General features: G+C 39.8%; 1 protein-coding gene across 1 annotated transcript; it reads left to right on the top strand.

Annotated features, from left to right (window-relative positions):
* The first annotated feature begins 490 nt into the window (after positions 1-490).
* On the top strand, positions 491-4728 carry LOC143885806 (uncharacterized). Its single transcript, XM_077389866.1, has 3 exons — positions 491-2311; positions 3136-3706; positions 3783-4728. The coding sequence occupies exons 1-3, from the start codon at positions 2169-2171 to the stop codon at positions 3906-3908; spliced, it is 840 nt and encodes a 279-aa protein (XP_077245981.1). The 5' UTR covers positions 491-2168; the 3' UTR covers positions 3909-4728.
* Positions 4729-14757: the final 10029 nt, after the last annotated feature.

Here is a 14757-nt window from a genome sequence, read left to right as displayed (position 1 = left end):
ACCTGTGATGAAATTTCGCAACCATAACGCTTGCATAATCCCCTTATAGTACGCAACGAACTCAACCTCCATAGTGGAAGAAGTGTTCAACCGTTGCTTCAAGCTTTTCCACGAGATGGCACCTCCAGCAAGTAGGAAGATAGACCTCGGTATCCACTTCCAAGAATCGAGGCACCTAGTAAATTCCGAGTCCGAATTCCGATCTCTTCTAAGTGATTTGATTTCCTGCATATAAACATGTAATCCTTCGTATCCTTCAGTTACCGTAAAACATTATTTTCAAATATCTAGTGATCCATCCTAGGATTAATCTAGTATCTGCCAAGCATCCCTACTGTGTATCCGATGTCAGGTCTAATACAGATGTAATACCTTGCCCCACCATTGGAAAGTTGATGTAGGGTGTTCTCTCTCTTTAGTTAGTTTGGATAGGATTAGGAATAGTGAGATAGAATTTAGAGATGATGTTTATCCTTATCCTTAGAGATAGAGATAGAGATAGAGATAGAGTTGAGTAGGATTCTTCTTTATTTTTTTATAAATATTGGTTTTGTGTATGTAAAAATCAGATTTTGATGGAATAAAGTTTTGTTTGCTTCTTCTCCTTGTGGATTCAAGGATTTTAATCTTATTTCCTTGTGGACTCAAGGGATTTTATCGAAGAAGACGGTATTCCTCTTCTACAACGGGTTGAAGACAGTGTTCTTCGCCTATTCTGCACGCTTCCGCCTACGTAAGTTGGTATCAGAGCGAGGCTTATCCTCGAATCAAACCCGCTTGGCTCAATCATCCTTTCCTGCTATAAGTTCAAATTCACTGATCTTTACCCAAGTATTTTATCACCATGCTTAATTTGTCTCTTGTTTTCAGCCTACTGAGCCACCGTCTCTTCCCAGCCGTCAAACCCCTCTTGCCATACCACCTCAACCCAATCAAAGCCGCTCCCCCAATGCAAGTCATTGCACTTTTTGTATGTTGCCCGCCATCTTCTCTTCCTATTCCCAACATAGCACCCAAGCAACCAGCCCTTTAATCTTATTCTCAGCCCACCGAACCCAAACCAGCCCTTCCGCCCGTCTTTCCTTTAGCCAAAGCAAAAACTCATTTAAAAAAAAAAAAATTCAACTCACCTTGATCTTGTTTTCAACCCTCCTAGGTTCACCCGAAACCTTTTCTCAGTTAGGCCCAAATCATCCTTGATTTTTGGCCGATTGAATCCATCTTCGCCTTATTGATAGGCACAGAACAGCCTTCCCCTTCAAATCGATCCTAACCGCATATTTCTTGTATCTTGATGATAGAATCAAACTCACCTATGTAGCCCATCCTCTCTTTCTGCTTCAACGAAATAGCCGCACCCCATTTTTAATCTCCCTTGAACCAAGAGTAAAACCCTACAAACCCTTGCAAAAATCAGCCAATTGTCATCTCCTCTCCGACACCACAGACTTGTCATCTCCTGGAAAAAGGGCTAAGATTAAAAAAAGAAGAAGAAAGAAAAAGAAACACCTGCAAGTCCCTTTTTTGTCCCTTTTTTTTTTATACCATCCCATGTACCTCAATTCCTAAATAATGGCCTAAATATTAACCTCTCACCCACCTAATTCTACCTGACCCCTCACTAGTTCTCTATTTAGCATTAGCCCAAGTCTGCAAATCCCCATGTATCACCCCTTACCCGCTTAATGGAAATCATCAGGTTCCCTTTTCTTTTATGCTCTGTTTGGTTCACGGGTTTTTTTTTTACCCTCGGAGACTCGAGGAGTTTCCGCACAAAACCCATGTTTGGTTGGTGGGTTTTAAGAGGGAGCAAAATATAATCCCGGGACGAAAATTTGCTCGCATTCCCACCCGTGAAAACCCAGAAGGGCAGAAAAACCCAATCTGACGATCGATTCAGGAGAAAACCCAGAGGGCAGAAAAACCCACTCGTCTCTCTCGAATAATCTGTCCCCTCCATGTTTTTGGCTTCTTCTCCTCACCACAATGAACCCTACCCTCTGATTAACCTGTCCCTTCCACAACAGAAGCTCTTTCCCAGTCAAAATTGTAGCCAGAAAAAATAAGCAGAGAACAAAATCTATAACAAATCCTGCAAAACAGAGGTCTCACCTGAACAAATTCGTTGTGGTAGTTCGTCCTACGGTTCTATAAGAAGAAGATAGTTGATGAACAAATTTGATGGTGTATGGAAGGGAAAGGGAAGAGATCTGCTGCTGCATTTGAGGAGGAGAGCACAGCTTCTAGCCCATTATATTCGACAAAATCGACCCACGGAAGAGGAAAGCGAGCTCGAGCAAATCTTCAACAGGTAGAACCCTTGTTGAATCTGTCATTTTCTGGTTAGAAATCATAGTGGAAAAATATTATGTTAGGGTAAGAAGATGAGAATGTCCTGAAACAGTAGAACCTGATGAGAATTATTAAGCATTTGCTGCTTCAATCTGTCATTTTTTCTTCTGAATGGGTAGAACCCCATCTCAATTTCTCTTCTCATTATGTGCTTCAATCTGTCATTATATGCTTCTGGAATGTGCGTTGAAGGAATCTGGTGTCATTTTCTGCTTGAATCTGTCATAATCTGTTCTCAATCTTATTAGATTGTAATTATGGCCAACGAATGCATGGTTCAGCAATGCTTAATGATTGTTGTTATATGTCCTGGTTTAAGAATGCATGAATTTGATGACAGAAGAGATAATTTCCTTCTATGGACAGGATGCTATGTATATAATTTTTTCTCCACGAACAAAATAGGATTATTTGGGTCAGCAGTGTTCAAAATTAAAAAAACATTTACTCTCTAATTATTGGATATATACGTGACACAGTTAGTAATCACTAACCCTCAATGGCTTAATTGAAGACTCAAATCAACTTTTCCCATTGGAGAATAATGAGAAGTTAATATTGTTAACTAACCCATGTTGGTACCTAAAAATCAGTTCATGGGGTTAGTGAGAGACATTTGAGTTTTGAATATTGTATATTCTATTTACATCCTTGTAGAGTGAATCTTCCAGTCATAATACTGACCTATACTTACATCCTTCTTTCATGAATAGATACATCCTTGTAGAGTGAATCGTCCACTCATAATACTGACCCATACTTACATCCTTGTTTCATTAATAGATACATTCATTTCTCATTGCTTGAGTATACTTATTCATTTGCAATGAGCTTACTACCAACCGAAGACGATGGTAATGGAGATGATGGTGGAATGAATTTGGCGATACAGGGGTGCGCTTTGGTTGCAGCTGGTACCGCTGTAGCCTTGGCGGCAGTGATCGAAGAACAAGAAGCGTTCTTCGAATGTTCTCCTTATGAGAACACCTATCTCACCCCACGCACATTTCTCCCCTACGCTCTGCGAACAGACGAGCACTGCCATGATCTCCTTCGAATGAATGTCGAATGTTTCACAAGATTTGTCCATATATTAAAGGGTACCGGGCGGCTAACTGATACGCTCCACTGCTCAGTGGAAGAGCAGTTCGATATTTTCTTACACATCATCTCACATGACCTGAGGAACCGCTGTATGAAAGCATATTTTAGAAGATCAGGAGAAACTGTTAGTCGATATTTCAGTAAGGTTCTCGACGCAATTATGAGTTTGTCAGACTTACTCATAAAACCTCCATCACCGGATACACCGGCACAGATTAGAGCGAATGGAAGATTGTATCCTTACTTCAAGGTATTGACTTTGTAGCCTTATAATTATGCCTTTCTTGTAGACTATGTCAGTAACATTTTTCCTTCCTATATGATAGAATTGCATTGGGGCAGTCGATGGGACACATATTCGGGCTAAAGTGCCATTTGATACGCGAGGTCGATTTTTATGTCGTAAGGGGTGGACTAGCCAGAATGTACTAGCTGCATGTGATTTTGACTAAAAATTCACATTCGTCGAAGCTGGTTGGTAAGGATCTGCGTCTGACTCGAGACTGTTGGCGGAAACGCTTGCTAACGAGAGGGGAATTATCTGCCACCCTGGGAAGTATTATCTTGTGGATGCCGGGTTTCCCTTGCTCAGTCATTTCATCACCCCGTTCCGTAAGACGAGGTATCATCTGAATGAATTTCGAACCAACAGGCCACGGACCGCTGAGGAACTATTCAATCATAGGCATTCTTCAGCCCGAAATGTAATTGAACGTGCATTTGGTGTGCTTAAGAAGCGTTTCGCCGTGCTCCACGGGGAACCAATGTACCCCTTCCCCAAACAGGTTGATTTAGTGATAGCCTGTTGTTGTATTCACAACTTCATTAGAGGCGTAATGCCTCGGGATGGGCTTCTTGGTGTTGTCGATCGTGAATTTGCTGCTTCTGGCAATAGTGAATTAGCCTCCACAAGTAGGCAAGGTGGAAGACTAGAAGATGAGGAGGAATTACATGAGGAAGAACTGCGTAGGGAGCCATGGCTAAGTAGAGCTCAGGATGGGATAGAAGGAGATAGAATTAGGACAGAAATATGTTCAGCTATGTGGAGAGATTATACACCCTCTGCTTGATATGGTTGTTGTTTCTGAAATTTGTATGGTTCACGTATGGTGGTTGAGGTTGGATTGTATGGCACATATTTTCGTATGCCACGTATATGGTCTACTAATTTTGGATTCTATGTGACTAGTGCTTCATTGTAACACCCTTCTATGTAACTTTATTCTCTTCAAATTCGATACTTTGCTCGACTCACAACGAGGTTTAGAGCGACTCTCTCTCTCTCTCTCTCTCTCTCTCTCTCTCTCTCTCTCTCAGTTTGGAAAAACTGGGTTTTCTAAAAATGTGTTTCTCATGGATTTTTTCTGCAACTTCCTTCTGTTTATCCTTATGCTGATTTTTCTCCTTCCTCATTTCAAATTTTATTTGTCACTTTATTTTATTTCTTTCACTATTAGACGTCATGGGCTTCTCTGCAATCTGATCACATTCTGAAAAACACAGATTGCTCCAGCTGTTCTTACAGTTTCTAGAGAACAGGTTACTACTCCTCTGTCTGTTAACTTCTATTTGCTTTGAACTGTCTGTTAACTTCAACAATTATTAATAAACAAACCCAGTTTACTACTCCTCTCGTCTGTCAAATGTCTCATAAATCTGAAGTAGAAATACCTCTGTATCCTCAAACTAAATTTGAAGCAATAGCCATCAGTTCTTTAGAAAATCGTGCAGGGTCTACATCCAGCTCTGCCCACCTGTTATATATTAACAGGTTTCTGGGATCCAATCTCGCCCTTTTATATATTAACCATTGATTTTTCAAAAATATCGCTGCCAAAAAACAATAATGAGCAAACATGCAATGGTTTTAACATCATGTTTAAAGCCCAGCAAGATATGCTAACAGACACAATTCTAAAAACTCAATGAATTTACCTTGGACTTGGTCGAGTTGACTCAGTTTCTGATTTGAAATTTTCTTGAAACAACTCATAAAGTGAAAATCTCACAAAGAAAAAAAAATTCTCATCCTATTGTGGAGGATCATTATCAAAATAAGGGGCCTGGGTGTCATTACCAATATCTAGAAATAGAAGAGAGAAAGAGAGAAGAGTGTGAAATCCCAAGACTACTAGGAAAGCAAAAACCTTTTCCAATTAGTTTGGTGGGGGGACAGAAGGCATGACATATGGACTACAGTAAGTAGTCTCCTAGGCAACCAAACACTACTAATAGATGACGTGGCACCTCAAAACCAACAAAACAAACTAGTAAACCCCAAAAATTGTGCAACCAACCAGACCCTTACATATCTTTAAATGAAGTTCAGAAATTATGAAAAAAAAAAAGAAAAAAAAAACGTTTAAAGATGTGTTCTTTCATCCTTAGAACACACTCTTTTTTTATTGACAGTGAAGCCTAAGGTTTTGGTTGAGACTGTCATTGTAATTACGCTATGGAAACTAGAGACAGAATCGGACTTTGATTAGTCTCTAGTGTAGGCAGGACAAAGCTCGAGTGAATCTCTAGCCAGTTCACAGCACAAACCAAGGTTCATGGTTTTTAGTACCCTTCATAAACTGGTTTTTCTTAAAAAAATATTGTAAACATAAATGACACACTAATCCACTATCCACAAAGTCCTCTACTTAAACAAATATTGTTGGCTGTTCTGCGTGATGCAATGTACACACTGCTGTCTTTTTGGGTGACCATTGCAATGGCATATTAAATGGGCATTTGAAATGTAAATATCCATTGTGGTAGAGAAAAACACAGCATCCATCTATGGCGTAGGTAAGTCAATCCCACATGATAAATAAGAAGAAAAGATAAATGAAGGTTTCTGATGGCTAACCAATTTTAACAGTTGGGTGTTCCTTCTCCTACGACATTAGTGTCTCCTTATATCTTCTTTCTTGCAGGATGAGCATATAAATTGGTGGCATTGGATGAATCTGTATTGTGTCAAGAGCATTCTGTTCTCATTCTTTACGATACAGGGAAAGAACAGGGCAAGCTAATAACATATTCTATGTGAAGGCTATGGAATAATCAACTTATACAGAACTCTGTATCTTCTAATACTATATATTGTTCGCTGTTGGCTGTTGGCTGTTAGGTAATTGTTGTATTCAAAATATATTATAATCATGCGTGCTTGCCTAATCTGTATGACTGTTGGATTGCATGGGTTGGTGAATCAATTGTGGTAATACAGAATGACAAGATGAGCCGCTGCAATTCGGAAATCATGGTTATGAGAACATTGTAAAAGCATTGATAATGTTCTGTTTTCTTGCATTTTGCCCAACTGATATCTTTTCAGGTTATGGATGACGAAGCTGAGACCGATAAAGGTAAGAATGCGAGATGGTCTACAGAGATGGATAAGGTCTTACTTGCAGCATTGAAACATCAATTTGCGGAGGGGCAGACATGCCTCAACGGATTCAAAGAGAGTGCCTATGTATACTGTACGACGGTTGTGAATGAGACTTTCAGCGTCCATATGAAGCGCACACAAATCGAGAATCATGTGAAACAAATGAAGAAAATATTTAAGATCCTGCATGCTTAGTAAACAGGAGTGGGTTCGGCTGGGACTGTGAGTTGAAGAGGCTCACGGTTACGAATGACGTTGGTGAGGCTTATGTTAGGGTAAGAAGTGCCTAACTACACTACTTAAAGCTTTCCCTTCCCACCAGTCAATATATTTGTTAATTGATATAGTCTCCTTTAATGTGTAGGATAACCCCGATACAGGTAAATTCTTCAAGAAACCTTATGCGATGTATGATGACTGGGTTGAAATATTTGGGAAGGACATCGCAGATGGGGGATTTCGGAGAAATAACAGGGATCCGCCACGGCCAGTTGTCGAGGAATTCTACACTCCTCAAATGCCACCTACCGAAGACGATAGCTTCATAGAGTTCCTCTCCCATGATGACTGTTTGGGTGAACATTCTCAGGATTTCAGTACTCCTCAGATGCCGACCCCTATGACACACACTTCATCGAGTAGGCCAAATATTCGTAGGTCGACCTCTCGTCAGGCACCAAGTCCAATGGACACGAGTATGGACGAGGAGGGAAGTAGGGAAGGTGGTCCTAGTAGACGCAAGAGGCGAGGTTCCACTGATTTGAATTCCACTATAAACACTTTCGCCGCCAGTGTCTCCGAGGTTGCGGTTGCTATTAAAGAGAATACCGCTGTTCTTAAAGAGAATAATGAGAAGGAGAACATTCTGTGTGACCAGATCATGGAGGCACTGCAACAAATTGATGGTCTTGATCGTGCAGCGGTCGCTGACATATATGACTATCTGAGCACACTCCTCGCAGAGGGGCGATCGTTTGTTCGTTATCCGAAGGACCTCTGAGAAATGTATGTCGCAAAGTTCTTTCGGACCCGGTCAGTTGGGAGGGAGTGAGTAGAGTGACTGATCTCCTTCGGACATCAGTTGTGTTACTGTTGTGCTGTGGTTGTGGTTGCTTCAATGGTTTTATTTGGGTACTCTGCTTGAACTTAGACAATATGGTTGGCATGTTAATTTGCAAAACAATTGTTATTAAATTTCCTTCTACTGATGTAAGTGTTATCTACGCCTCCTGCTTTAATGACCATGCTTTATAAAACATTGTCGTAGATGTTACCATGTATTTTACTGAACAATCACATGGGGTACTTGTGACATTCATTTAATTCATATCATGTGGCTACTCTGTGATGGAGAGTAATCGTATGTGAAATGGCTTCCTGCGAAAGTGCAGCAAAGGTGAGTCTTCTACTGATCTAAGTGTTTCTAGGTGGTGGCTACTTAGATGAGCAAAATGCTTATGGAGGTTAATTGTGCTTCAAGTCTTTCAACATTCTTTTAATTTGGTTATGTTTATGAACCCTTTCTCTGTTGCATGTCTATGGAAACTATTGTTTACTTGTAATCTTATTGTGCGTTCCTGTAGGTGAATGGCAAAACAGAAGTTCTACGTGGTTTTCAAGGGAAGGCAAGTTGGGGTTTTTGACAATTGGCAGGACTGCCATCTTCAGGTGAACAAGTTTAGTGGAGCTTGTTACCGCTCATATGGGACGAGGCAGGAGGCAGATGTTGCCCTTCATGGGTATTTACTTGCTACTAGTGGGTGCACACAACATGGGAAGAGGAGACCAGCGTTCAAGGGTATCCAGTAGCGTCAACAAGTTCTGTCGGCTCAACTTCCTCTTCTACTTAGATATGGTTATTATGCGTCTTGCTGGTGTACATTTCTTTTTTGAGCACATGTGTATTGCCTGTAAATATGTTTCGGATTGTACTTAATGATGCAAACCGTTTTTTTTTCCCTTCACTCTATATAGAAATAAACAACGTTCTTATGTTCTCATAAAATGTCTACCCTTCAGATGTAGAAAAAAACAATCGTATAAGTTTGTCATGATTTTCCAAATGCAGTGGCGTCCACCCAAAAGAGAATTTTGTTGGGGCCCAATGTAAACAGGCCATGCCCCGAAAATCCTGTGTTCTTGTTTTATCCCAACCATCAAATATATCAAGATTCTTCCATTTAAGCTTATTTACGATGATTACGTGCCAGTCTATTTATGCCGGGTCCATTGAACGTTTGGATTGGATCATAGGCATGTAGTGAACCCCACCACAAAATAAATTAATCGGGACCATTTGATTCAACCATGTAACGTGGGACCCATCTAACTACAGAGAAAGAGTATACTAGACCTGGCAAAAGCGACCCGTGCCCGCGGGTCGACCCGACCCACCCGCAAATTTGCGGACACGGGTCTAATTTTTAGTTACCCATCAAAACTAAGCTGCGGGTGACCCAACCCGCAAAAACACGGGTCGGGTTGGGTCAACCCGCGGGCACCCGCATTTTTACCGTCTTTTGAAATTTTTTTCAGAATGTTATGTGCAGGACGGGTTTTTTATGAGGGCAATCCTCACTTTATAAAAAGTACGGTACGGCCCGCACCATAGGATTATCCAAACCGTCCATTAGATGGGCCATAGCCTAAATAGGTTATGCCCCAAAATTATTTCCATTGGTTAATTCTAACCCTCCGATCTATAGAGGGTTAGGATCAACCCTCTAGCATAGTTAGTTGTGCCGTTATTAAAATATGGCCATGTCGATATCACTCCCCTTCATTTATTGTATTATATATATTACTGGACAAATTGAAGGGGCTCAGAGATTATTTAAAGCCTTATAAATGTAAAGTTTATTTAACAATTCAATATGGTTCTTATGCGTGGTGGTGTCAAATTACTAATCAAATATAGCTTCCAGTCAGAATTACGGGAAAAACAGATGCTGTATAATCATGAGAATTATTACAATCCCCATCCGGCCCACCCGCGGGCTTTTGCGGGTCACCTAAATTCTGACCCGCAAAAATGCGGGTCATTTCCTCACCCCACCTGTGGACCCGCACCCGCATCACCCGCGGGTTGAGCCGGCCCAACCCACCCGTTTGCCAGGTGTAGACTATTTTTCGTAATAAGATAAGAGAGGGTTTTTTTTCCCACCATAGTCCACCCAACCAAACATGGGTTTTGTATTTTACCGGGATACTTCTAGGACTTATTTTTTCCTACCATAGTGTGGTGAACCAAACATGGGGTTTATATTTTACCGGGATACTTCTAGGATTATTTTTTTCCCACCTATGTGCCCGGGTATTTTTTTCTCCCACATAACTCCCGGGCAAAAAAAAACCCGTGCACCAAACAGAGCATTAGAGGCACAACAAATCTTTTAAATGCCCTAAGATTTAGCCCATCCATAATTTTCGCAAATCCCTATTCCTTCCCAAATAAGAGCCCATTGAGCCTTTTAATTCCTTTCTACTTCATTTTTCTCCTTCTCCTTCCTTTTATACTTAACCTCATGGATTTACAATTAGTCCCACCATTTTTTGGATATGATAATTGTGCAGTTGAGTGCTTGGAATGGATTGACGCAATTGAGGACTGTAGATACAAATATGGCCTAAGCAAAAAAGAGATGATTAAGTGTGACAGAGTTACTATAGGCCTTCACCCCAAATCTTTCTTAATAAAGATGGAACGAGAACGATATAGATCGCGTCAACCACCCTTCAGTTGTTGGTATGAAATTTGTGATCCCTTCATAAGAGAATTTGCACCAGTTACTTATAAAGAATCTTTGGAGATCAAGGCTAAAGTCAGGAGAGTGAAAGCCCAAAAGGCCAAGGATCGTGCCAAGAAGAAAGCCATGTGTATTCTAATTCAAAGTCATGCTGCATGTACCGTGCCAGAAAAGAATATAAAAGTTACGTCGATTCCATCATTCTGATTCAGAGTTTGCATCACCGGAAGATTGTCCAAGACAGTTACATATGCATCTAGTGTGCCACTAATGTGATCCAACGCGCTTGGAGAGCCCGAATCATTCAATGGAGCTCATGAACGCCTCCAGATTCGCCTAAAGAAGAATTTTCCAAAGAAGAAAGTGGCGAGATGACATATGGCGATCATGAGCTAGATCTTCAGGGAGATGATCAAGATCTGTTTGCCAGCGAGATACATGCCGACACGAAAGGAAGATCCTCAATAATCATATATGAAGCTTTCAAGTTCATGAATCATAAGAAGCTTTCACCACGACGTCGTATTACTTTTAAAAATTATTATCAAGACGAATGTTTATACGATGTTGTGGACATGGGTACTAGTCATACAATGTGCACTAAGTTACGAGTATACGACATCATGCTTCAGGAAGGAGTAACTAGAGCTAAACTCTTTCAAGTGGGGATGATCTGATGTAGGACGTTCTCTCTCTTTAGTTAGTTTGGATAGGATTAGGAATAGTGACATAGAATTTAGAGATGATGTTTATCCTTATCCTTAGAGATAGAGATAGAGTTGAGTAGGATTCTTCTTTATTTTTTATAAATATTGGTTTTGTGTATGTAAAAATCAGATTTGATGGAATAAAGTTTCGTTTTAGTTTTCTCTTCCTTGTGGATTCAAGGTTTTATCTTATTTCCTTGTGGACTCAAGGGATTTTATCGAAGAAGACGGTTCTTCTTCTCCAACGGCTTGAAGACGGTGTTCTTCGCCTTTCCACACGCTTCCGCCTACATTAGTTGGTATCAAAGCGTACGTAAGAAGTTATTTATTTATTTATTTTTACAATGGGTATTTTTATTAAAAAGCTAGGTTTAAATTTTGTAAAGCTTGTAGAGAGTGCCATTATCAAATCTGAGTTATGTTTTGTAAGGGGTGTTTTTATCAAAATGGATACTGAATACCCAAAATTCATTTTAGAGCTTTCTAACTTTTGGCCAAGAGGGGTTTTAGTTGCAAATCAATTTTAGGGGGATGCTATTCGAATTAATTATTTGGAATTGATGGGATCTTGGATTAGGCAGAGAAAGAGAGATTTTAGGAGTTTCCTCATGGATAACTCTAAATTGAGGAAACTCCTAAAATTAGTTAATTCTGTTTTCCTAAAGTCCTAATTGAAAGAAGTAATGGAAACAACTAAGCTAGTTTGGTCACAAAGTTAGCAAAAGAAGGTTTTTTGGAGATCACCATCAGAGCTTTAGGAAATTCGGATGGGTAAGACGGCTAATTTTAGGAGCCTCCTATTTATTATGTTAAAGAAGAGATATTCAAATGCTCGAATATATTTTTGCCTTCATTCATTCCCAAAGAATATATAGCTTTTTCTTTAAGAAAATCCGATTGGTCAGAGACTTTCTTTGATACAAACTTTCCAACTTAGCCCATAGATCGATGGCTGTCTTTTCTCCCGCTTCTCCCGCTGTGTTAAATAAAACATCATTCGTTGGACACAAGCGAATAGGTAGATCTTGCATTCAAATCCAATTCCTCCCAATTGTCACTTAATATGGATTCCCGTTTTTTATCTTTTCCATGCAACGCCTTATGTTGCCCATGTTGAAATAACAACTCATGGATTTTTAATTTCCACAACTCAAAATTCTTTTTTCCATCAAACTCCTCCACCTCAAACCGATGACTAGCCATCTTCTTTAACTTTGCATGTCTCAAGCAATTTCACAAATACCTTGTGTGCAAAACCCGGTTGCTTTGATATCACTTATTGTGGCAAGAATCTGGCGCTAAAAATCCGGTTATCAGAGACTACTCAAAGAAAACAATAACAAATAGCCACCGGCAACCCATGGAATTAGCTCAAGCGAGTTTATGCAACAATACAAGTATGTAGTGAAATAAAGAAAGAAAACAAGAGAGCAAGAGACACAAGTGATTTACGTGGTTCGACACTTGGCCTACTCTGCAGACAATCCAGCAAGTAGAAAATTACTATGAACAATGGAAAATTACAAAGAAAGGGTTAAAATCCTTACCTCTCCAACAGTGGTGAACATCCCACCAACACCCTCTTCTTGAAACTCAAGCAAAAAACCCAACTCCCCATTTACAATGTCTTCACAACCTGGAAAGCACCATAAAAGAAACCCAATAACCTTGGATAAAGCTCTTGCCCTTCTCACCGAAATTAATTCCAAGTGATTTTATACCACTAATCCAATACTCTATTCTACCTGTATTATACCTGAAAACCAAACATATACAAATAGCACCAAGACCAGATAGGTTCCAGGTTTCCTAATCCTGGACTCCCCCATCCAATCCACTTACACATCCACTCTACTTGTATTCAACCAGAACCTTAGGATCCAACCCTAGAAGGTAAAGTAATAACGCACTTTTCATTTGCTCGTGTGCTTCCTTGCTGAGTATCCAAGTGTCTTTGTCTGTGGTACAAGACTAGGCCAGCTGAACCAGGCTAAATCTGGGTGGCATTGTATAGTTGGACGAATGCCACACGGTCATGATGATAATGATTAGCATGCCCATGAAGGACTAATCATTAACTCCACAACCATGAATTTTCAATTCGCAAATTAATGTTTCAATAGCCTTGGCTGATGATAAATTCGCACCCCCTGTCGGATAATTCGCACCCCTTTAACGTTAAAAAAAAAGCATTAAAAGTCTGCCACATACCCTCGTTTTAAGTGGTGCGAATTATCCTATAGTGGATGCGGAATTAATTATCGCCCTAGCCCTTTAGCAATCTTGAAAGATCATGATAACAATGTTGTTTTTTTTTGAAAAGGATGATAACAATGTTGTTCAGTTGTATTGTAAATGACAAATGGTTTGGAAGTAAATATGGTTATGGTTTTCCTAGAAATGATATGGTTTATGACTCTCAAAGAGGTTTTGCCCTGTTTTTCTACTCTTACATTAGACAGGTTATTGTATTCTTTTAGATGTAAAGTCTAATTTTCATTGTCGTGGGACCCGATCTAGGTAACCTTCGTTTCAACTTAGCCGTCCATTTCTGAATAAGAATTGAGTAGAATGTGAACCCTTTGTCTAATTGCATTTCAACCATCCATTTATAGAGAAATTATAAGATGGGTAGCCGTACAAAGCTGTATTTTTCAAAAAGTACCGTATGACTTACTATATAAGATGATCCAAACCGTCCATTTGTTGGGCCACAATGTAAATAGGTTGTGCCCCAAAAACCATTTCCATAGGATGATCCTAAACCTCCGATCTATAGAGGGACTGCACATTATGGAAAATTCAATAGATCGTAGGGTTAGGATCATCCTATAGAAATAATTTTTGGGGCAAACCCTATTTATGTATTGGCCCAACAAATGGTGGGTTTGGGTTGGGCGCTGGTGCCCGCGGATTACCTGCCATTCGGTTTTCAACTTTTTATCCTTAAGGCCTAAACACTAAACAGTTAACAATAGACTATGTGGGTAGCCAACAAAACAAGCAAAGCAATAGACTTTGTGGGTCTGGGTCGGGCGTTGGTGCCTGCGGGTTTACCCGTAAGTGTTAAAAAATATCTATTTGGTTGTTTTTCATGTAAGATATGGTGAAACAGTGGCATCCTTTTTTTATTTTTCCTAATTCATTCAAATGTCCCAAGTTCCTGTGAATCAGTGCCATTACAGGTGACTGGTATCTTTGGTTGTACCAAAACAAACACTTGTTAAAGTAAATGAGAAATTGTATGATGAATGGGCGTATAAACATGTACTCATTATCTCATCCTTGATATTTGATCCAACAACAGCTGACTTGTTAAGAAGTTGCTGTTGGATTAAATATCAAGGCTTGTACATCCAACGTACCACCTTTATGTGTTCATACACCCATTCATCATATAATTTCTTTTGGTAAATATATATATATAATTTCTTCTTTAAATTTGCCGAGTTACCCGCGGGTA

This window comes from Tasmannia lanceolata, unplaced genomic scaffold (genome assembly GCF_043159265.1).
Source record: "Tasmannia lanceolata isolate RefF3 unplaced genomic scaffold, GAP_Taslan_0.1 ptg000009l, whole genome shotgun sequence".
NCBI classification, from domain to species: domain Eukaryota; kingdom Viridiplantae; phylum Streptophyta; class Magnoliopsida; order Canellales; family Winteraceae; genus Tasmannia; species Tasmannia lanceolata.
This window is presented reverse-complemented; position numbering and strand designations above follow the sequence as displayed.

Excerpts from the sequence above, each read along its gene's own strand:
- LOC143885806 (XM_077389866.1), top strand. The coding sequence starts at position 2,169 with ATGAACAAATTTGATGGTGTATGGAAGGGAAAGGGAAGAGATCTGCTG. Across the intron at positions 2,312-3,135 it reads CTCGAGCAAATCTTCAACAG|ATACATTCATTTCTCATTGC; the intron begins GTAGAACCCTTG and ends TTTCATTAATAG. Across the intron at positions 3,707-3,782 it reads GATTGTATCCTTACTTCAAG|AATTGCATTGGGGCAGTCGA; the intron begins GTATTGACTTTG and ends CCTATATGATAG.